Source organism: Hypanus sabinus, assembly GCF_030144855.1.
Source record: "Hypanus sabinus isolate sHypSab1 chromosome X1 unlocalized genomic scaffold, sHypSab1.hap1 SUPER_X1_unloc_7, whole genome shotgun sequence".
NCBI lineage: Eukaryota > Metazoa > Chordata > Chondrichthyes > Myliobatiformes > Dasyatidae > Hypanus > Hypanus sabinus.
Window position 1 is genome coordinate 699,371 of NW_026778976.1, and position 23,894 is coordinate 723,264.

General features: G+C 55.0%; 1 protein-coding gene across 1 annotated transcript in view; it reads right to left on the minus strand.

The window, feature by feature from the left end:
• Positions 1-9,090: 9,090 nt before the first annotated feature.
• krt222 (keratin 222) overlaps positions 9,091-23,894 on the minus strand; it is a 161,663-nt gene continuing 146,859 nt past the window's right edge. Inside the window, exons 5-7 of the mRNA XM_059957858.1 lie at positions 18,190-18,266; positions 13,408-13,519; positions 9,091-10,300 (exon numbers count right to left, since the gene is read on the minus strand). Coding sequence (XP_059813841.1) covers positions 10,087-10,300; positions 13,408-13,519; positions 18,190-18,266 — 403 coding nt within the window. The 3' untranslated portion in view covers positions 9,091-10,086. The remainder of the gene's footprint in view (positions 10,301-13,407; positions 13,520-18,189; positions 18,267-23,894) is intronic.

A 23,894-nucleotide genomic window follows, 5' to 3' on the forward strand; every position in this document is an offset into this window, starting at 1 on the left:
GAGGCATTGATTGTGAGGACAGTCAGAGGCTTTTCCCCAGGGCTGAAATGGCTGCCACAAGAGGACACAGGTTTAAGGTGCTGGGGAGAGGGTACAGAGGAGATGTCAGGGGTAAGTTTTTTACTCAGAGAGTGGTGAGTACGTGGAATGGGCTGCCGGTGACGGTGGTGGAGGTGGATACGACAGGGTCTTTTAAAAGACTCCTGGATAGGTACATGGAGCTTAGAAAAATAGAGGGCTATGGGTAAGCCTAGTAATCTCTAAGGTAGGGGACGTCCGGCACAGCGTTGTGGGCCGAAGGGCCTGCTCGCGGGCTGGAGTGTCTGATGTTCACGTTTGCTGTCTGTGCTTTCTACCGCTCGCGAGGTCCCTTTTGTTGCGATACGTGCCCTGTTCAGAGCCGAAGCTGGACACAACCGCATTATTCCTCAATGGTATTGAGGTGGATGTGAAAGAAAAGCCCCAGCCGCGTGGAACCGAAGCGGCCGGGGGGGGGGGGGGGGGAGGGGTGGCGTTCCGGTCACGGCGCGGTCGCGCAGCTTGGCGGGAAACGGTGGTTCGGTGGTAACTCCGCGACGGCGACGGGTTCCGCAGCCGCTGGAGATCCTGAGCGGCCCACGACAGAACGTCCGGAGGAACTGGGGCAGGCCGGGCGGCACCTGCGGGGAGTGAACGGGCAGTCGACGTTTCGGGCCGCCACCCTTCGACGGGCAGGGTAGGGGACGCCGGGTGGGCTGGGGTGCGGAGGAAGGGAGGAGGACAGGCTGGAGGGCAACAGGCAGGGCCAGGAGGTTGATGGAGGAGTGACGGAGTGAGAGGCTGGGAGGTGATAGGCGGGAGAGGTAAATGGCTGGAGAAGAAAAGAATCTGATTGGGCTGTGGGAGAAAGGGCAGGAGGGAGACAGGTCAGCCAAGGAGAGGAGGGAGGATGGGGGGGGGAGATGGAAAGGAGGTGATGGGTGAAGTCAGGAGGGTGGGAGAGGTAAAGGGCTGGAGAGGAAGGAATCTGACAGGAGAGGAGAGTGGACTGTGGGAGAAAGGGGAGGAGGAGGGACACCAGGGGGAGGTGATGGGTGGGAAAGGTAAAGGGCTGGAGAGGAAGGAATCTGACAGGAGGGGAGAGTGGACCGTGGGAGGAAGGGGAGGGGGAGGGACAACAGCGGGAGGTGATGGGTGGGGAAGGTAAAGGGCTGGAGAGGGGGGAATCTGACAGGAGAGGAGAGTGGACCGTGGGAGAAAGGGGAGGAGGAGGGACACCAGGGGGAGGTGATGGTTGGGAAAGGTAAAGGGCTGGAGAGGAAGGAATCTGACAGGAGGGGAGAGTGGACCGTGGGAGAAAGGGAAGGAGGAGGGACAACAGGGGGAGGTGATGGGTGGGGAAGGTAAAGGGCTGGAGAGGGGGGAATCTGACAGGAAGGGAGAGTGGACCGTGGGAGAGAGGGGAGGAGGAGGGACACCAGGGGGAGGTGATAGGCAGGTGAGGAGAAGAGGCAAGAGGCCAGAGTGGGCAATAGAAGAGGGGGAAAAGTACTGGGAGGAGAAATCGATGTTGATGCCATCGTATCGGAGGCTGCCTGGACAGAAAGGGGTCTTGGTCCTGGAACTGCATGGTCGGTTCGAACCAAGGCGCGTCCGGGGAGTCTGGGAGCAGATCAGATCGGGGTGTGACTGAATGGTGACATCCCACCGGGGCGCAGCAGGGCTCTGACTCTTGGCTGGAATGCCTTCAAGGTGGTCAGGGAGGGGGAGAAGGGAAGGGGTCCTCCGTGATCACAGCTGTGTGTTTTCCCCGCTGAATGCCGGAGCTGGGCTCCAGCGTCAACGAGGACACATCCAGTGTCACGCAGGGAGAGGGCACACACAGGTACACAGAGACACACAGACACAGGTACACACAGACACACACACACACACACAGGTACACACAGACACAGGTACACACAGACACACACACACACACACAGGTACACACACACACACACACAGGTACACAGAGACACAGAGACACACAGACACACACACACACAGGTACACACACAGACAGACACACACACAGATACACACAGACACACACACACAGGTACACAGAGACACACAGACACAGGTACACACAGACACACACACACACACACAGGTACACACAGACACACACACACACAGGTACACAGAGACACACAGACACACACACACACAGGTACACACACAGACAGACACACACACAGATACACACAGACACACACACAGGTACACAGACAGACACACACACAGATACACACAGACACACACACACAGGTACACACAGACACACACACACACACAGGTACACACACACACACACAGGTACACAGAGACACACAGACACACAGACACACACACACACAGGTACACACACAGACAGACACACACAGACACACACACACAGGTACACAGAGACACACAGACACACACACACACAGGTACACACACAGACAGACACACACATAGATACACACAGACACACACACAGATACACACAGACACACACACACACACACGGGTACACACAGACACATACCCAGACAGACGCAGGTTCAAACCCACACACACAGGTACACACACACAGAGATACACACACACAGACACAGGCACACACACACAGGTACACACAGACACACACACACACACACAGGTACACACAGACACACACACGCAGGTACACACAGACACACACACACACAGGTACACAGAGACACATACCCAGACAGATGCAGGTACAAACCCACACACACAGACAAATGCACACACACAGAAACACACACACACAAACACATACACACAGGTACATACCCAAACTCAGGTACAAATACACACAGACACACACACACACACTCACTCACAGAGGTACAGACACACACACACACAGGTACAGACCAACAGACACAGGTACACACACACACACACACAGGTACAGACACAAGTACAGGCAGACTGAGACACTTACACACACACACAGACAGGGACAGGGACAGGCAGACTGAGACACTCACACACACAGACAGACAGGGACAGGGACAGGCAGACTGAGACACTCACACACACAGCCAGGGACAGGGACAGGCAGACTGAGACACTCACACACACACAGACAGGGACAGGGACAGGCAGACTGAGACACTCACACACACACAGACAGGGACAGGGACAGGCAGACTGAGACACTCACACACAGACAGGGACAGGGACAGGCAGACTGAGACACTCACACACACAGACAGGGACAGGGACAGGCAGACTGAGACACACACACACACAGACAGGGACAGGGACAGGCAGACTGAGACACACACACACACAGACAGGGACAGGGACAGGCAGACTGAGACACTCACACACACAGGGACAGGGACAGGCAGACTGAGACACTCACACACACACACAGACAGGGACAGGGACAGGCAGACTGAGACATTCACACACACACAGACAGGGACAGGGACAGGCAGACTGAGACACTCACACACACACAGACAGGGACAGGGACAGGCAGACTGAGACACTCACACACACACACAGACAGGGACAGGGACAGGCAGACTGAGACACTCACACACACACAGACAGGGACAGGGACAGGCAGACTGAGACACTCACACACACAGCCAGGAACAGGGACAGGCAGACTGAGACACTCACTCACTCACACACACAGACAGGGACAGGGACAGGGAGACTGAGACACTCACACGCACAGACAGGGACAGGGACAGGCAGACTGAGACACTCACACACACACAGACACGGACAGGGACAGGCAGACTGAGACACTCACACACAGGAACAGGGACAGGCAGACTGAGGCACTCACTCACACACACACAGACAGGGACAGGCAGACTGAGACACTCACACACACACAGACAGGGACAGGGACAGGGACAGGCAGACTGAGACACTCACTCACACACACACACACAGGAACAGGGACAGGCAGACTGAGACACTCACACACACAGACAGGGACAGGGACAGGCAGACTGAGACACTCACACACACACAGACAGGGACAGGGACAGGCAGACTGAGACACTCACACACACACACACACAGGAACAGGGACAGGCAGACTGAGACACTCACACACACAGGGACAGGGACAGGCAGACTGAGACACTCACACACACACACACACAGGAACAGGGACAGGCAGACTGAGACACTCACACACACAGACAGGGACAGGGACAGGCAGACTGAGACACTCACACACACACAGACAGGGACAGGGACAGGCAGACTGAGACACTCACACACACAGCCAGGGACAGGGACAGGCAGACTGAGACACTCACACACACAGGGACAGGGACAGGCAGACTGAGACACTCACTCACACACAGACAGGGACAGGGACAGGCAGACTGAGACACTCACACACACAGACAGGGACAGGGACAGGGACAGGCAGACTGAGACACTCACACACACACACAGACAGGGACAGGCAACTGAGACACTCACACACACACAGACAGGGACAGGCAGACTGAGACTCACACACACACACAGACAGGGACAGGGACAGGCAGACTGAGACACTCACACACACAGACAGGGACAGGGACAGGCAGACTGAGACACTCACACACACACAGACAGGGACAGGGACAGGCAGACTGAGACACTCACACACACACAGACAGGGACAGGGACAGGCAGACTGAGACACTCACACACACACACACACAGGAACAGGGACAGGCAGACTGAGACACTCACACACACAGGGACAGGGACAGGCAGACTGAGACACTCACACACACACACACACAGGAACAGGGACAGGCAGACTGAGACACTCACACACACAGACAGGGACAGGGACAGGCAGACTGAGACACTCACACACACACAGACAGGGACAGGGACAGGCAGACTGAGACACTCACACACACAGCCAGGGACAGGGACAGGCAGACTGAGACACTCACACACACACAGACAGGGACAGGGACAGGCAGACTGAGACACTCACACACACACACACAGGGACAGGGACAGGCAGACTGAGACACTCACTCACACACAGACAGGGACAGGGACAGGCAGACTGAGACACTCACACACACACAGACAGGGACAGGGACAGGAGGACTGAGACACTCACACGGACAGGGACAGGGACAGGCAGACTGAGACACTCACTCACACACAGACAGGGACAGGGACAGGCAGACTGAGACACTCACACACACAGCCAGGGACAGGGACAGGGACAGGCAGACTGAGACACTCACACACAGACAGACAGGGACAGGGACAATGCCGGAGGAACTCAGCAGGTCAGGCAGAAATCAGGATCACTTAATGCCATCCTTGCCTCAAGAACAATTAAGCAATTGTTACTTTGGCCCCGATGTAGCACAAGAAAACAAACACAAACACAACAATAATTAAAACACAATAAATATAAACACAAACTAGTTTACATACAGCGATGGAAATAATTTACTGACCGAAACAAAGAATCGACATTTCAGGCCGAGACCCTTCATCAGGACTGGAACAGAAGGGGGTGGGGGAAAGACAGATGCCGGAATAAAACGGTGGGGGAAGGACAGATGCCGGAATAAAACGGTGGGGGAAGGACAGATGCCGGAATAAAACGGCGGGGGAAGGACAAGCCGGAATAAAACGGTGGGGGAAGGACAGAAGCCGGAATAAAACGGTGGGGGAAGGTCAGATGCCGGAATAAAACGGTGGGGGAAGGTCAGATGCCGGAATAAAACGGTGGGGGAAGGACAGATGCCGGAATAAAACGGTGGGGGAAGGACAGATGCCGGAATAAAACGGTGGGGGAAGGACAGATGCCGGAATAAAACGGTGGGGGAAGGACAGATGCCGGAATAAAACGGTGGGGGAAGGACAAGCCGGAATAAAACGGTGGGGGAAGGACAAGCCGGAATAAAACGGTGGGGGAAGGACAGATGCCGGAATAAAACGGTGGGGGAAGGACAGATGCCGGAATAAAACGGTGGGGGAAGGACAGATGCCGGAATAAAACGGTGGGGGAAGGACAGATGCCGCAATAAAACGGTGGGGGAAGGACAGATGCCGGAATAAAACGGTGGGGGAAGGACAGATGCCGGAATAAAACGGTGGGGGAAGGACAGATGCCGGAATAAAACGGTGGGGGAAGGACAGATGCCGGAATAAAACGGTGGGGGAAGGACAAGCCGGAATAAAACGGTGGGGGAAGGACAGATGCCGCAATAAAACGGTGGGGGAAGGACAGATGCCGGAATAAAACGGCGGGGGAAGGACAAGCCGGAATAAAACGGTGGGGGAAGGACAGATGCCGGAATAAAACGGTGGGGGAAGGACAAGCCGGAATAAAACGGTGGGGGAAGGACAAGCCGGAATAAAACGGTGGGGGAAGGACAGATGCCGGAATAAAACGGTGGGGGAAGGACAGATGCCGGAATAAAACGGTGGGGGAAGGACAGATGCCGGAATAAAACGGTGGGGGAAGGACAGATGCCGGAATAAAACGGCGGGGGAAGGACAGATGCCGGAATAAAACGGCGGGGGAAGGACAAGCCGGAATAAAATGGCGGGGGAAGGACAGATGCCGGAATAAAACGGTGGGGGAAGGACAGATGCCGGAATAAAACGGTGGGGGAAGGACAAGCCGGAATAAAACGGTGGGGGAAGGACAGATGCCGGAATAAAACGGTGGTGGAAGGACAGATGCCGGAATAAAACGGTGGGGGAAGGACAGATGCCGGAATAAAACGGCGGGGGAAGGACAGATGCCGGAATAAAACGGTGGGGGAAGGACAGATGCCGGAATAAAACGGTGGGGGAAGGACAGATGCCGGAATAAAACGGCGGGGGAAGGACAAGCCGGAATAAAACGGTGGGGGAAGGACAAGCCGGAATAAAACGGTGGGGGAAGGACAGATGCCGGAATAAAACGGTGGGGGAAAGACAGATGCCGGAATAAAACGGTGGGGGAAGGACAGATGCCGGAATAAAACGGTGGGGGAAGGACAGATGCCGGAATAAAACGGTGGGGGAAGGACAGATGCCGGAATAAAACGGTGGGGGAAGGACAAGCCGGAATAAAACGGTGGGGGAAGGACAAGCCGGAATAAAACGGTGGGGGAAGGACAGATGCCGGAATAAAACGGTGGGGGAAGGACAGATGCCGGAATAAAACGGTGGGGGAAGGACAGATGCCGGAATAAAACGGCGGGGGAAGGACAGATGCCGGAATAAAACGGTGGGGGAAGGACAGATGCCGGAATAAAACGGTGGGGGAAGGACAGATGCCGGAATAAAACGGCGGGGGAAGGACAGATGCCGGAATAAAACGGCGGGGGAAGGACAAGCCGGAATAAAATGGTGGGGGAAGGACAGATGCCGGAATAAAACGGTGGGGGAAGGACAGATGCCGGAATAAAACGGTGGGGGAAGGACAGATGCCGGAATAAAACGGTGGGGGAAGGACAGATGCCGGAATAAAACGGTGGGGGAAGGACAGATGCCGGAATAAAACGGTGGGGGAAGGACAGATGCCGGAATAAAACGGCGGGGGAAGGACAAGCCGGAATAAAACGGCGGGGGAAGGACAGATGCCGGAATAAAACGGTGGGGGAAGGACATATGCCGGAATAAAACGGTGGGGGAAGGACAGATGCCGGAATAAAACGGTGGGGGAAGGACAAGCCGGAATAAAACGGTGGGGGAAGGACAGATGCCGGAATAAAACGGTGGGGGAAGGACAGATGCCGGAATAAAACAGTGGGGGAAGGACAAGCCGGAATAAAACGGTGGGGGAAGGACAGATGCCGGAATAAAACGGTGGGGGAAGGACAGATGCCGGAATAAAACGGTGGGGGAAGGACAAGCCGGAATAAAACGATGGGGGAAGGACAGATGCCGGAATAAAACGGTGGGGGAAGGACAGATGCCGGAATAAAACGGTGGGGGAAGGACAAGCCGGAATAAAACGGTGGGGGAAGGACAAGCCGGAATAAAACGGTGGGGGAAGGACAGATGCCGCAATAAAACGGTGGGGGAAGGACAGATGCCGGAATAAAACGGTGGGGGAAGGACAGATGCCGGAATAAAACGGTGGGGGAAGGACAGTTGCCGGAATAAAACGGCGGGGGAAGGACAAGCCGGAATAAAACGGTGGGGGAAGGACAGATGCCGGAATAAAATGGCGGGGGAAGGACAAGCCGGAATAAAACGGTGGGGGAAGGACAGATGCCGGAATAAAACGGTGGGGGAAGGACAGATGCCGGAATAAAACGGTGGGGGAAGGTCAGATGCCGGAATAAAACAGTGGGGGAAGGACAAGCCGGAATAAAACGGTGGGGGAAGGACAGATGCCGGAATAAAACGGCGGGGGAAGGACAAGCCGGAATAAAACGGTGGGGGAAGGACAGATGCCGGAATAAAACAGCGGGGGAAGGACAAGCCGGAATAAAACGGTGGGGGAAGGACAGATGCCGGAATAAAACGGTGGGGGAAGGATAGATGCCGGAATAAAATGGTGGGGGAAGGTCAGATGCCGGAATAAAACGGTGGGGGAAGGACAAGCCGGAATAAAACGGTGGGGGAAGGACAGATGCCGGAATAAAACGGTGGGGGAAGGACAAGCTGGAATAAAACGGTGGGGGAAGGACAAGCCGGAATAAAACGGTGGGGGAAGGACAGATGCCGGAATAAAACGGTGGGGGAAAGACAGATGCCGGAATAAAACGGTGGGGGAAGGACAGATGCCGGAATAAAACGGTGGGGGAAGGACAAGCCGGAATAAAACGGTGGGGGAAGGACAAGCCGGAATAAAACGGTGGGGGAAGGACAGATGCCGGAATAAAACGGTGGGGGAAGGACAGATGCCGGAATAAAACGGTGGGGGAAGGACAGATGCCGGAATAAAACGGTGGGGGAAGGACAGATGCCGCAATAAAACGGTGGGGGAAGGACAGATGCCGGAATAAAACGGTGGGGGAAGGACAAGCCGGAATAAAACGGTGGGGGAAGGACAGATGCCGGAATAAAACGGCGGGGGAAGGACAAGCCGGAATAAAACGGTGGGGGAAGGACAGATGCCGGAATAAAACGGTGGGGGAAGGTCAGATGCCGGAATAAAACGGTGGGGGAAGGACAAGCCGGAATAAAACGGTGGGGGAAGGACAGATGCCGGAATAAAACGGTGGGGGAAGGACAAGCCGGAATAAAACGGTGGGGGAAGTACAAGCCGGAATAAAACGGTGGGGGAAGGACAAGCCAGAAGCTGATAGGTGAAGCCAGGTGGGTGGGGGGTGGAATTTGAAGTGAGAAGCTGGTTGGTGACAGGTGGCAGAGGTGAGGAGAAGGAGAGTGGACCGAGGGAGGAAGGGAAGGAGGAGGGACACCGGGGAGGAGGAGACGAGAAGAGGGAAGACACTGGATTTCAAAAGCGGGGAGGGAGGCGAAGGAAGACCAGCTAGAAGATGAAGCCAAGGAGGGGCTGGGTGGGAAAGGTAAAGGGCTGGAGAGGGAGGAATCTGACAGGAGAGTGGACCGAGGGAGAAAGGGGAGAATGGTCACCGGGGGAGATGACAGGCAGGCAAGGAGACGAGGTAAGAGGCCCGAATTTAGCCCTGAAGAGGGAAGGGGAGGAGGAGGAGGTTACATTCAGTACTGGTCGCCGTTATGTGGAGTATAGATCTGAAGCCTGGCATTGAATCTGCTTATTGGAATACTTTTAACAGTTGCTTCGCCTTCGTCTCCTCGGAAGGCGCCCACCGCAGTGGGTTGTAGCTCCCGGCCCGCGGTCCCGAGCACGCCAAGTCCCCACCCGTGGCCCATTCCACTCAACTAACTCAACTCAGTCCACGGTGCATAGCCAGCGCCCGCCCGGACCCTGGCCACCTCCATCTTCCTGATTCACTCGTCACGGGCCGGTCCGTCTTTGCATGCGCCTTGGTTTACGGAGAAATGTGATAATAAATATCGAGAGATAGAGAGAGAGAGAGAGAGAGAGGGGGTGGGGGGTGGCGCAGGAGGCCCGCTGGACGCCGGGGAGAACGTCGCGCCGGTCCCCGCACGGCCTTACGACTTGAGGGAGGGGATGCTGCTGGACTTGCGCATCACCAGCCGCAGCTCGATGTCGGGGAGGGTGCCCCGCTTGATGGGGGGCGACCCCTCCTCGGCGGCGGCCAGGTGCAGGTCGAAGCGGAGGGAGGCCGACTTCTTCCGGAGGTGGGGGTTGTCTTTGAAGAAGGAGCACTCCCAGCCCTTGATCAGCTCGTCCATCTTCTCCGTCCTGGGGAGAGCAGGGAGAACGGTCAGCTCCCATACCGTCGCCGCGGTCTGAATGGCGGCTGGGGCCCGATTCCCCCACCGCTGTTCTGACCGCGACAGAGGGACGTCGGGGAGGGGGGGGGGGGTGGGGGAGAACCCTTGCAACGGGAGACCCCAGAGGAGTGGTGGGGGGGTTGGTTTGAGGAGTCCATGGGAACCTGAGGGAGGGGGCAGGCCGGGTGGGTAACTTCCTGCTGGGAACGGTGACCGCCGACATCCGGTAAAAGTTCACAGAGATGGGGGCGGGGGGTTCCGCAGACGCTGGAAATCCTGAGCAGGCAGAACGCAGGGGGAAACCCAGCGGGTCGGGCCGCCGGGAACGGGGAACGGGTCTGGGGCGCCGGACGTCGAAGGCCGGGAAGGACCGAGGCTTGGGAGGGGGGGGGGGGGGGGTAGAAACCACGGCCCTGTGGGTTTCCTCCAGCCGCTTGCTCGGAGCGGAGCCTCTCAACCGGGGCTCCGCGCTCAACGGGAAGACTCGATTTGGAGAAGCAGCAAGGGGAGACATTCCCGGCACCCGGATTTGACCCTAACCCGATTCACAACGGCCGATGGACCTACCCCGGTCTGTCTGTGGACGGTGGGAGGAAACTGGAGCGTGTGGGGTTAAACTTGCCCTGGGGAGGACGTACAGGGGACGCCGTGACAGAACTGCAAACTGTAACGGTGGCGCGTTAATGGCGACGCCACCCGTTCCCTCCCACCATCTAGAGGCGTTCTGGTTAGTAGGTTGACTGGCCGCTGTGTACCGTCTCGCGATTAGGCTGGGCGTTAAATGGAGGGGGGGAGGGGAGGTTTGCTGGGCGGTGGGGGCGCCGCTGGGCTGCATCTCTGAATAAACAGACAAATAGATATTGTGAACAAACCACAAACGATGTCACCTGACCATTCAGTGCGTGGGAGACACAGCCGGAAAGTGAGAAGCTTTCCGGCCGACACCGAGACTGCGGGGGGTGGGGGGGGGAACGGACGGCGAGGAAGACGACCGGAGCTGAACCAGCTGGGGAAATGGGCCGGAAAATGGCAAGATGGGATTTAATGCAGAGACAGGTATTGTTGAGGATGCCTACCACCCATCCCACAATCTCGCTTGACCCACCACCATCAGGAAGGAGGTTCAGGAGCCTCAGGTCCCACACCACCAGGTTCAGGAACAGTTATTACCCCTCAACCATCAGGAAGGAGGTACAGGAGCCTCAGGTCCCACGCCACCAGGTTCAGGAACAGTTATTGCCCCCCTCAACCATCAGGAAGGAGGTACAGGAGCCTCAGGCCCCACACCACCAGGTTCAGGAACAGTTATTACCCCCCTCAACCATCAGGAAGGAGGTACAGGAGCCTCAGGACCCACACCAACAGGTTCAGGAACAGTTATTGCCCCCCTCAACCATCAGGAAGGAGGTACAGGAGCCTCAGGCCCCACACCACCAGGTTCAGGAACAGTTATTACCCCCCTCAACCATCAGGAAGGAGGTACAGGAGCCTCAGGACCCACACCACCAGGTTCAGGAACAGTTATCACCCCTCAACCATCAGGAAGGAGGTACAGGAGCCTCAGGACCCACACCACCAGGTTCAGGAACAGTTATCACCCCTCAACCATCTGGAAGGAGGTACAGGAGCCTCAGGACCCACACCACCAGGTTCAGGAACAGTTATTACCCCTCAACCATCAGGAAGGAGGTACAGGAGACTCAGTTCCCTCAGCACCAGGTTCAGGAATAGTTATTACCCTCAACCATCAGGAAGGAGGTACAGGAGCCTCAGGACCCACACCACCAGGTTCAGGAAGTTATCACCCCTCAACCATCTGGAAGGAGGTACAGGAGCCTCAGGACCCACACCACCAGGTTCAGGAACAGTTATTACCCCTCAACCATCAGGAAGGAGGTACAGGAGACTCAGTTCCCTCAGCACCAGGTTCAGGAATAGTTATTACCCTCAACCATCAGGAAGGAGGTACAGGAGCCTCAGGACCCACACCACCAGGTTCAGGGACAGTTATTACCCCTCAACCATCAGGAAGGAGGTACAGGAGCCTCAGGTCCCACACCACCAGGTTCAGGAACAGTTATTGCCCCCCTCAACCATCAGGAAGGAGGTACAGGAGCCTCAGGTCCCACACCACCAGGTTCAGGGACAGTTATTACCCCTCAACCATCTGGCTCTTGAACCAGAGGGGATAACTTCACTCGCCCCAACGCTAAACTGTTCCCACAACCCATGGGCTCACTTTCAAGGACTCTTCACCTCATGTTCTCGATATTTATTTAACACTGTTATCTCTTTCTGCGGTTGTGCTGTGTTTGATGTCCTCTGCACTCTCTGGCTGAACGCCCGAGTTGGCGCGATCTTTCATTGATACCGGTCTGGTTGTTATCCTGTAGAGTTAGTGAGTGTGTTCGCAAGAAATTGAACCTCAGGGTGGTATATGGTGACGTATATGTACCTTGATAATAAACTTACTTTAAACTTTGACATAACCTAGCACTGCTCCCGCTTTAGCTCGTGTAGGGCCCTCAGTATCAGTAACAGTGATGTTAACTATTCCGGCTAACAAAATGGCTTCTCTGTATTGTTATAACAAAATGGCTTCCCCGTAATGTCACTTAATGCTGTGTCTGGAACGTTTGGGTTATACCTGCCGATAAGCGGGGGAACTGACCCATGGAGAATCGTTACGCTGGCGGTCTTTTCCGGGAGGCCGGCGAGGACAGACGGACGGGTGAGGAGCGGACGGCGGTTCCCGGGCGGCGGAACCGGAGGCGTGAGCTCCGACGTATTGAAATACCACGCGCACAAACCCATCAACTCGCCGGTTTGGCGCCTTTGGGTTATCCGTTTCTACCAACCCATCACTGGGAAATAACTGCGAAGTTGTAGTTACTCACTCGACTTCGGTGTACTGTCTGGTGTTTGTATTGTGAGTGTGTACTGGTGGGGGGGGCATCGAAGCATTACACAGTTGGTGGGGCAACAGCGGTTCACCCTAGGCGAACGGGCGGGTAAGTTGGGGGCACGGATGCTACGGGGCGCCGTTAAGAATGGAGGAAGAACTTTTGCACTCACTGAACTTTGCTGGGAGCTTTGGCGCTCTCGGATTCCGCGCTGTGACCGGCGATCTCCTGTGTCGTCACCGTCTCAATCCTCTGCTCCAGGGAAGCCTCCATCACAACGGCTACTGGGGCAGAGAAAGAGTCCGCGGTCAGACTAGACCCTCAACGGCGGTGTCCAGCCGTTCTCAGACACCCCCCCCCCCCCCTCCCGCCACCGTCCGGGCTTGGGACGGGCCAGGAGGTGAGAGAAGGCTGTCGGGGACCGCTAACAGAAGGCTGCCTGGATTAAGAGGGCGTGTGTTACAACGAGAGGCTGGGTTGCCTCCCCTGGAGTGGCAGAGGCTGAGGGCAGATCGGAGAGGTTTATGAAGGCTTTGATAGAGCAACCATACAACAATTACAGCACCGAAACAGGCCATCTCGGCCCTTCTAGTCCGTGCCGAACGCCCACTCTCACCTAGTCCCACTGACCCATATAACCATATAACAATCACAGCACGGAAACAGGCCGTCTCGGCCCTTCTAGTCCGTGCCGAATGCTCACTCTCACCTAGTCCCACCGACCCATATAACCATATAACAATCACAGCACGGAAACAGGCCGTCTCGGCCCTTCTAGTCCATGCCGAACGCTCACTCTTACCCAGTCCCACCGACCCATATAACCATATAACAATCACAGCACGGAAACAGGCCGTCTCGGCCCTTCTAGTCCGTGCCGAATGCTCACTCTCACCTAGTCCCACCGACCCATATAACCATATAACAATCACAGCACGGAAACAGGCCGTCTCGGCCCTTCTAGTCCATGCCGAATGCTCACTCTTACCCAGTCCCACCAACCCATATAACCATATAACAATCACAGCACGGAAACAGGCCGTCTCGGCCCTTCTAGTCCGTGCCGAACGCCCACTCTCACCTAGTCCCACCGACCCATATAACCATATCACAATTCCAGCATGGAAACAGGCCGTCTCGGCCCTTCTAGTCCGTGCCGAACGCCCACTCTCACCTAGTCCCACTGACCCATATAACCCTATAACAATCACAGCACGGAAACAGGCCATCTCAGCCCTTCTAGTCCGTGCCGAACGCCCACTCTCACCTAGTCCCACCGACCCATGTAACCATATCACAATTACCGCATGGAAACAGGCCATCTCGGCCCTCTAGTCCGTGCCGAACGCTCACTCTCACCTAGTCCCACCGACCCATATAACCATATAACAATTACAGCACCGAAACAGGCCATCTCGACCCCTCTAGTCCGTGCCGAACGCTCACTCTCACGTTGCCTCCCGTGTGCCGGTGCCTGGAAAATCCCGGATCCAGCCCTTGGCATTCTTGAGCGGGAGGGTGAACGGCCGGAGGTCGTGGTCCGGGTGGATGCCAGTGGCCTGGGGAGGTTGAGTGACGAGGTTCGGGGAGCCAGGTGTTGAATTGAAGGGCAGCACGTACAACACGCTGGAGGAACTCGGCGTCCGTGGAAACGAGCGGTCAGCGTTTCGGGCCGAGGCCCTCGGTCAGGGCACGTTGACCGCCGGTCTCCGCGGACGCTGCCCGGCCTGCTGAGTTCCTCCAGCGTGTTCTACGTCTTGCTTTGACCCCAGCACCTGCAGTGTACGTTGTGTTTAAGATTAAAGGGCAGGACCTCTAGGGTTGTGGTCGCAGGATTGCTGCCCGTGCCACGTGCCAGCGAGGCCAGAGCTGGGAAGATTATACAGTTTAATATAACAATTACAGCACGGAAACCGGCCATCTCGGCCCTTCTAGTCCATGCCGAATGCTCACTCTCACCTCGTCCCACTGACCCGCACTCAGCCCATAACCCTCCGCTCCTTTCCTGTCCGTATACCTGTCCAATTTTACCTTAAATGACAATACCGAACCTGCCTCTACCACTTCTACTGGAAGCTCGTTCCACACAGCTACCACTCCATGAGTAAAGAAATTCCCCCTTAAACTTTTGCTCCCTAACTCTCAACTCATGGCCTCCTGTTTGAATCTCCCCTACTCTCAATGGAAACAGCCTATCCACGTCAACTCTATCTATCCCCCTGATAATTTTAAATACCTCTATCAAGTCGCCCCCTCAACCTTCTACGCTCCAAAGAATAAAGACCTAACTTGTTCAACCTTTCCCTGTAACTTAGGTGCTGAAACCCAGGTAACATTCTAGTAAATCTCCTCTGTACTCTCTCTATTTTGTTGACATCTTTCCTATAATTCGGTGACCGGAACTGTACACAATACTCCAAATTCGGCCTCACCAATGCCTTGTACAATTTTAACGTTACATCCCAACTCCTACACTCAATTCTCTGATGAGGTAGTAGCTTTCTACCGAAAGATTTCTCACACCAGAGGGGGTACATTTAAGCTGGGGCGGGGGGTGAAATTCAGAGGGGATTTGTTTTGTTTTTAAATACTGCCTGGGGCCGGTGGTCGAGGCAGAAACGTTGGAGACTTTTGGAGATGCTTTGGTAGGCGGGTGGCTGTGAGGGACGGCGGGAGGATCTCGACATTGCGAGGGAAGGGGAGAGAGGCTTAGCCGGCCATGAGCAAGGGAAAATCTACAAGATGCTGGAAATCCAAAGCAACGCAGACGAAATGCTGGAGGAACTCAGCAGGTCGGGCAGCGTCTATGGCAAAGAGTGAGCAGCCGGCGTCTGGGGTCGAAACCCTTCGGCTGGACTGGAGGACAAAAAAGCTGAGGAGCTGATTTAAAAGGTGGAGGTGGGGAGGGGAGAGGGAAGCACTGGGTGAGAGGTGAAACCTGGAGGGGGGAGGGTGAAGTAAAGAGTTGTTTGGCAGGAGAGGACAGAAAGGCCACGGAAAAAGGGGGAGGAGCACCAGAGGGAGGCGATGAGATAAGGTGAGGGAGGGCAGAGGGGATGGGGAATGTTGAGGGGGGGGGGGCATTACCGGAAGTTTGAGAAATCGATGTCGTTACCATCAGGTTGGAGGCTACCCAGATGGAATGAGTAATAAGGAAGGTGTTGCTGCTCCCACCCGAGCGTGACAGCGGAGGAGGCCGCGGCTGGGTGTGTGGGAACGGGAAGTGGGATTTAAAATGGACGGCTGCCGGGAGATCCCGCTTTCTCTGGCGGAGTCGGTAAAGTGGTCACCCGGTCTACGTTGGCTCTCTCCGTGATAGCTGGCACGAGAGGGCACAGGTTTAAGGTGCTGGGGAGCAGGGACAGAGGAGATGTCTGGGGTGAGCTTTCTCACGCAGAGGGTGGTGAGTGCACGGAACGGGCTGCCGGTGACGGTGGGGGCGGATACGATCCGTTAAGAGGCTCCTGGATGGCTAACATGGAGTTCAGAAAAATAGAGGGCTATGGGTAACCCAGGGTAATCTCTAAGGTAGGGACATGTGTGGCACAGCTTGGTGGGCCGAAGGGCCTGTATTGTGCTGTAGGCTTTCTATGTTTCTACAGGAGGCCACACTGGGAGCATCGAACACGGTAAATAACCCCCAGCTTCCAGGTGAGGTGACACTCCACCCGTGAGTATGTCGGTGTTGCAGCTCCCGGACAACGGTCAGACCCGATGCAGACCTGGGAGGCCACTTCTCCACCAGAAATAGCAGGATCCCCCCCCCCCCCACCTTCCACTTACCCCCCCCCCCCCCCCCGTGTCCGCTCACTTTAATTCCACAATCCCTGCGGTTGGGTCGGGATGGGCCTGTTCTGCCCTGCATCAGTCACTCAATTACTACCAAAGAACGGAACACAGCAAGCAACAAAGACGATAACACGCACACTCACACGGACAGACACAGACACAGACACACACACACACAGACAGACACTCACACACACACACAGACACACACACACACACACACACATACACGGACAGACACAGACACACACACACACAGACAGACACTCACACACAGACACACACACACATACACAGACAGACACAGACACACACACACACAGACACTCACACACAGACACACACACACACACATACACGGACAGACACAGACACACACACACACAGACACTCACACACAGACACACACACACACACACACAGACAGACACTCACACACAGACACACACACACACACACACGGACAGACACAGACACACACACAGACACGGACAGACACAGACACACACACACACTCACACGGACAGACACAGACACACACAGACTCACACACACAGACACACTCACACAGAGATACACTCACACGGACACACACACACACACACACACACACAGAGACACACACACACGTGGACAGACGCACACACACACACAGACACACACGCACACACACCTATGAGAAGACAGGTGTATGGGGCTGAGTGGGATCCAGGATCAGCCAGGATGGATTGGAGGAACAGACTCGATGGGCTGAATGGCCGAATTCTGCTCCTATGCCCCGTGGTCTTTAAAAAAAAGAGGCTGGAGGGACACAGTGGGTCGGGCAGCATCCGTGGAAGAGAGTGAACAGTCGACATTTTGGGCCGAGACCCTCCTGCGGGACTGGAGACAGGACAGTATGAGGAGTTACAGTAAGGAGGTGGGGAGGGGCGGGCAGCGGGAAGAACAGCGAAATAAGCCCCTTTAAACCCCCCCCCCCCGCGCTCTCCCCTAACCATCCACGCGCGCGCACAGACATTCATCCAACTCCAGGACAGGGGTAAAAATTCTGGTCTTCTGATTTAACCCACCGACTGACCGGGACCCGGCCCACGGGCCACCTCTCCGACATGGGGCAACCCCGACAGCCCCAGGCGTCCAGACTGCCTCCCCACGCCACACTTACCCGAAGGGAGAGTCAGCGTCTTCTGACGTAACCAGGTGTGCGATGACCGTGGACCGACGGCGGCTGTGGCGGTGAGGCTGTAATGGGAGGGAGAGTGTAAACAGGCTGTATAGGGTGATCCTGTCAGATTGTAGGCCGTTGGAAGAGTGGTCTCCCTCACCTCCAAGGCCCCCTGACTCTCAACACAGGTGCCCCTCAGGGCTGCGTTCTACGCCCTACCCTCCTTTATACCCGTTACACCTCTCTTACACTCCTTTAAGCCCCCCTCTCTCTGTACGCACACGACAGTCTGTCGCCACTGTGACGAGATCCAAAGGATTATTCTAAAGCGGACCGTTCCTTCGAGACAGAGGGAGAGGGAGAGCGAGCAGCCGGTGTGCTAGTTCAGCAGCAGGACGAGAGAGAGAGGGACTGAGAGTTGCGTCGGGGTACTGAAAGGCAGAGCTAGATAATGGGCAGCTGGCAGCCAGATATATACAAAGGTCAGTCGACATCCTTAAACTCAGACACACAAGGAGGCACAGGGAGCCCGGAGGCACTGGCGGAGCTCGGCGTGCCCACGACGCGGGAGGGGCTTTTTTTTTTTGCCCACGGCGTGGACAAAAGGGGTGACCGGCGGGACGCTGTCGGCCTGCCTAAACCTGGGCCGGGTCGATAGCGTTACCGTGGAAACGGTCCCCCTTCCGGTGGTCAGAAGTCAGTGACTTTAAATAAAAGTTCCGGGAGCAGAGGACGGCGTGGAGGGGCGGCATTGGCATTCGGAAGAGAAACCAACTCCCTCTCACCCTCTGGTCCTAGAGTCCCCCACTACAGGAAACATCCTCTCCACATCCACTCTATCTGTGTCCTCTGGTCCCAGACTCCCCCTCTACAGGAAACATCCTCTCCACATCCACTCTATCTGTGTCCTCTGGTCCCAGACTCCCCACGACAGGAAACATCCTCTCCACACGCACTCTATCTGTGTCCTCTGGTCCCAGACTCCCCACGACAGGAAACATCCTCTCCACATCCACTCTATCTGTGTCCTCTGGTCCCAGACTCCCCCACTATAGGAAACATCCTCTCCACATCCACTCTATCTGTGTCCTCTGGTCCTAGACTCCCCCACTATACGAAACATCCTCTCCATATCCACTCTATCTGTGTCCTCTGGTCCTAGACTCCCCCACTACAGGAAACATCCTCTCCACACCCACTCTATCTGTGTCCTCTGGTCCTAGAGTCCCCGACTATAGGAAACATCCTCTCCACATCCACTCTATCTGTGTCCTCTGGTCCTAGACTCCCCCACTACAGGAAACATCCTCTCCACATCCACTCTATCTGTGTCCTCTGGTCCTAGACTCCCCCACTACAGGAAACATCCTCTCCATATCCACTCTATCTGTGTCCTCTGGTCCTAGAGTCCCCCACTATAGGAAACATCCTCTCCACATCCACTCTATCTGTGTCCTCTGGTCCTAGACACCCCCACTACAGGAAACATCCTCTCCACATCCACTCTATCTGTGTCCTCTGGTCCTAGACTCCCCCACTATAGGAAACATCCTCTCCACATCCACTCTATCTGTGTCCTCTGGTCCCAGACTCCCCCACTATAGGAAACATCCTCTCCACATCCACTCTATCTGTGTCCTCTGGTCCTAGACTCCCCCACTATAGGAAACATCCTCTCCACATCCACTCTATCTGTGTCCTCTGGTCCTAGACTCCCCCACTATAGGAAACATCCTCTCCACATCCACTCTATCTGTGTCCTCTGGTCCTAGACTCCCCCACTATAGGAAACATCCTCTCCACATCCACAAAATCTGTGTCCTCTGGTCCTAGACTCCCCCACTATAGGAAACAACCTCTCCACATCCACTCTATCTGTGTCCTCTGGTCCTAGACTCCCCCACTACAGGAAACAACCTCTCCACATCCACTCTATCTGTGTCCTCTGGTCCCAGACTCCCCACGACAGGAAACATCCTCTCCACACGCACTCTATCTGTGTCCTCTGGTCCCAGACTCCCCACGACAGGAAACATCCTCTCCACATCCACTCTATCTGTGTCCTCTGGTCCCAGACTCCCCCACTATAGGAAACATCCTCTCCACATCCACTCTATCTGTGTCCTCTGGTCCTAGACTCCCCCACTATACGAAACATCCTCTCCATATCCACTCTATCTGTGTCCTCTGGTCCTAGACTCCCCCACTACAGGAAACATCCTCTCCACATCCACTCTATCTGTGTCCTCTGGTCCTAGACTCCCCCACTACAGGAAACATCCTCTCCATATCCACTCTATCTGTGTCCTCTGGTCCCAGACTCCCCCACTGTAGGAAACATCCTCTCCACATCCAGTCTATCTGTGCCCTCTGGTCCTAGACTCCCCCACTATAGGAAACATCCTCTCCACATCCACTCTATCTGTGTCCTCTGGTCCCAGACTCCCCCACTACAGGAAACATCCTCTCCACATCCACTCTATCTGTGTCCTCTGGTCCTAGACTCCCCCACTATAGGAAACATCCTCTCCACATCCACTCTATCTGTGTCCTCTGGTCCTAGACTCCCCCACTATAGGAAACATCCTGTCCACATCCACTCTATCTGTGTCCTCTGGTCCTAGACTCCCCCACTATAAGAAACATCCTCTCCACATCCACAAAATCTGTGTCCTCTGGTCCTAGACTCCCCCACTATAGGAAACAACCTCTCCACATCCACTCTATCTGTGTCCTCTGGTCCTAGACTCCCCCACTATAGGAAACAACCTCTCCACATCCACTCTATCTGTGTCCTCTGGTCCGAGACTTCCCCACTACAGGAAACATCCTCTCCACACCCACTCTATCTGTGTCCTCTGGTCCTAGAGTCCCCGACTATAGGAAACATCCTCTCCACATCCACTCTATCTGTGTCCTCTGGTCCTAGACTCCCCCACTACAGGAAACATCCTCTCCACATCCACTCTATCTGTGTCCTCTGGTCCTAGACTCCCCCACTACAGGAAACATCCTCTCCATATCCACTCTATCTGTGTCCTCTGGTCCTAGAGTCCCCCACTATAGGAAACATCCTCTCCACATCCACTCTATCTGTGTCCTCTGGTCCTAGACACCCCCACTACAGGAAACATCCTCTCCACATCCACTCTATCTGTGTCCTCTGGTCCTAGACTCCCCCACTATAGGAAACATCCTCTCCACATCCACTCTATCTGTGTCCTCTGGTCCCAGACTCCCCCACTATAGGAAACATCCTCTCCACATCCACTCTATCTGTGTCCTCTGGTCCTAGACTCCCCCACTATAGGAAACATCCTCTCCACATCCACTCTATCTGTGTCCTCTGGTCCTAGACTCCCCCACTATAGGAAACATCCTCTCCACATCCACTCTATCTGTGTCCTCTGGTCCTAGACTCCCCCACTATAGGAAACATCCTCTCCACATCCACAAAATCTGTGTCCTCTGGTCCTAGACTCCCCCAGTATAGGAAACAACCTCTCCACATCCACTCTATCTGTGTCCTCTGGTCCTAGACTCCCCCACTACAGGAAACAACCTCTCCACATCCACTCTATCTGTGTCCTCTGGTCCGAGACTTCCCCACTACAGGAAACATCCTCTCCACATCCACTCTATCTGTGTCCTCTGGTCCTAGACTCCCCCACTACAGGAAACATCCTCTCCACATCCACTCTATCTGCGTCCTCTGCTCCTAGACTCCCCCACTATAGGAAACATCCTCTCAACATCCACTCTATCTGTGTCCTCTGGTCCTAAACACCCCCACTACAGGAAACATCCTCTCCACATCCACTCTATCTGTGTCCTCTGGTCCTAGACTACCCAACTATACGAAACATCCTCTCCACATCCACTCTATCTGTGTCCTCTGGTCCTAGACTCCCCCACTACAGGAAACATCCTCTCCACATCCACTCTATCTGAGACCTCTGGTGTGGGGAGAATAAATCCCAGTCTGATACACAGGGTCAGGCTGGGGAGAATCAAAACCAGTCTGATATACAGGGTCAGGGAGGGGAGAATCAATCCCAGTCTGACATACAGGGTCAGGGTGGGGAGAATCAATCCCAGTCAGATATACAGGGTCATGGTGGGGAGAATCAATCCCAGTCTGATATGCAGGGTCATGGGGAGAATCAATCCCTGTCTGATATACAGGGTCAGGGAGGGGAGAATCAATCCCAGTCTGATATACAGGGTCATGTGGAGAATCAATCCCAGTCTGATATGCAGGGTCAGGGAGTGGAGAATCAATCCCAGTCTGATATACAGGGTCTGGGAGGGAGAATCAATTCCAGTCTGATATACAGTGTCTGGGAGGGAGAATCAATCCCAGTCTGATGTACAAGGACAGGGTGGGGAGAATCAATCCCAGTCTGATATACAGGGTCAGGGAGGGGAGAATCAATCCCAGTCTGATACACAGGGTCATGGGGAGAATCAATCCCACTCTGTTATACAGGGGCAAGGGGAGAATCAATCCCAGTCTGATATACAGGGTCAGGGTGGGGAGAATCAATCCCAGTCTGACATAGAGGGTGAGGGTGTGGAGAATCAATCCCAGTCTGATATACAGGGTCAGGGAGGGGAGAATCAATCCCAGTTTGATATACAGGGTCAGAGTGTGGAGAATCAATCCCAGTCTGATATACAGGGTCAGGGTGTGGAGAATCAATCCCAGTCTGATATACAGGGTCAGGGTGGGGAGAATCAATCGCAGTCTGATATACAGGGTCAGGGTGGGGAGAATCAATCCCAGTCTGATATACAGGGTCAGGGTGGGGAGAATCAATCCCAGTCTGATATACAGGGTCAGGGTGGGGAGAATCAATCCCAGTCTGATATACAGGGTCAGGGAGGGGAGAATCAATCCCAGTCTGATACAGAGGGTCAGGGAGTGGAGAATCAATCCCAGTCTGATACAGAGGGCCAGGGAGTAGAGAATCAATCCCAGTCTTATATACAGGGACAGGGAGGGGAGAATCAATCCCAGTCTGATATACAGTGTCAGGGTGGGGAGAATCAATCCCAGTCTGACATAGAGGGTGAGGGTTTGGAGAATCAATCCCAGTCTAATATACAGGGTCAGGGTGGGGAGAATGAATCCCTGTCTGATATACAGGGTCAGGGAGGGGAGAATCAATCCCAGTCTGATATACAGGGTCATGTGGAGAATCAATCCCAGTCTGATATGCAGGGTCAGGGAGTGGAGAATCAATCCCAGTCTGATATACAGGGTCTGGGAGGGAGAATCAATTCCAGTCTGATATACAGTGTCTGGGAGGGAGAATCAATCCCAGTCTGATGTACAAGGACAGGGTGGGGAGAATCAATCCCAGTCTGATATACAGGGTCAGGGAGGGGAGAATCAATCCCAGTCTGATACACAGGGTCATGGGGAGAATCAATCCCACTCTGTTATACAGGGGCAAGGGGAGAATCAATCCCAGTCTGATATACAGGGTCAGGGTGGGGAGAATCAATCCCAGTCTGACATAGAGGGTGAGGGTGTGGAGAATCAATCCCAGTCTGATATACAGGGTCAGGGAGGGGAGAATCAATCCCAGTTTGATATACAGGGTCAGAGTGTGGAGAATCAATCCCAGTCTGATATACAGGGTCAGGGTGTGGAGAATCAATCCCAGTCTGATATACAGGGTCAGGGTGGGGAGAATCAA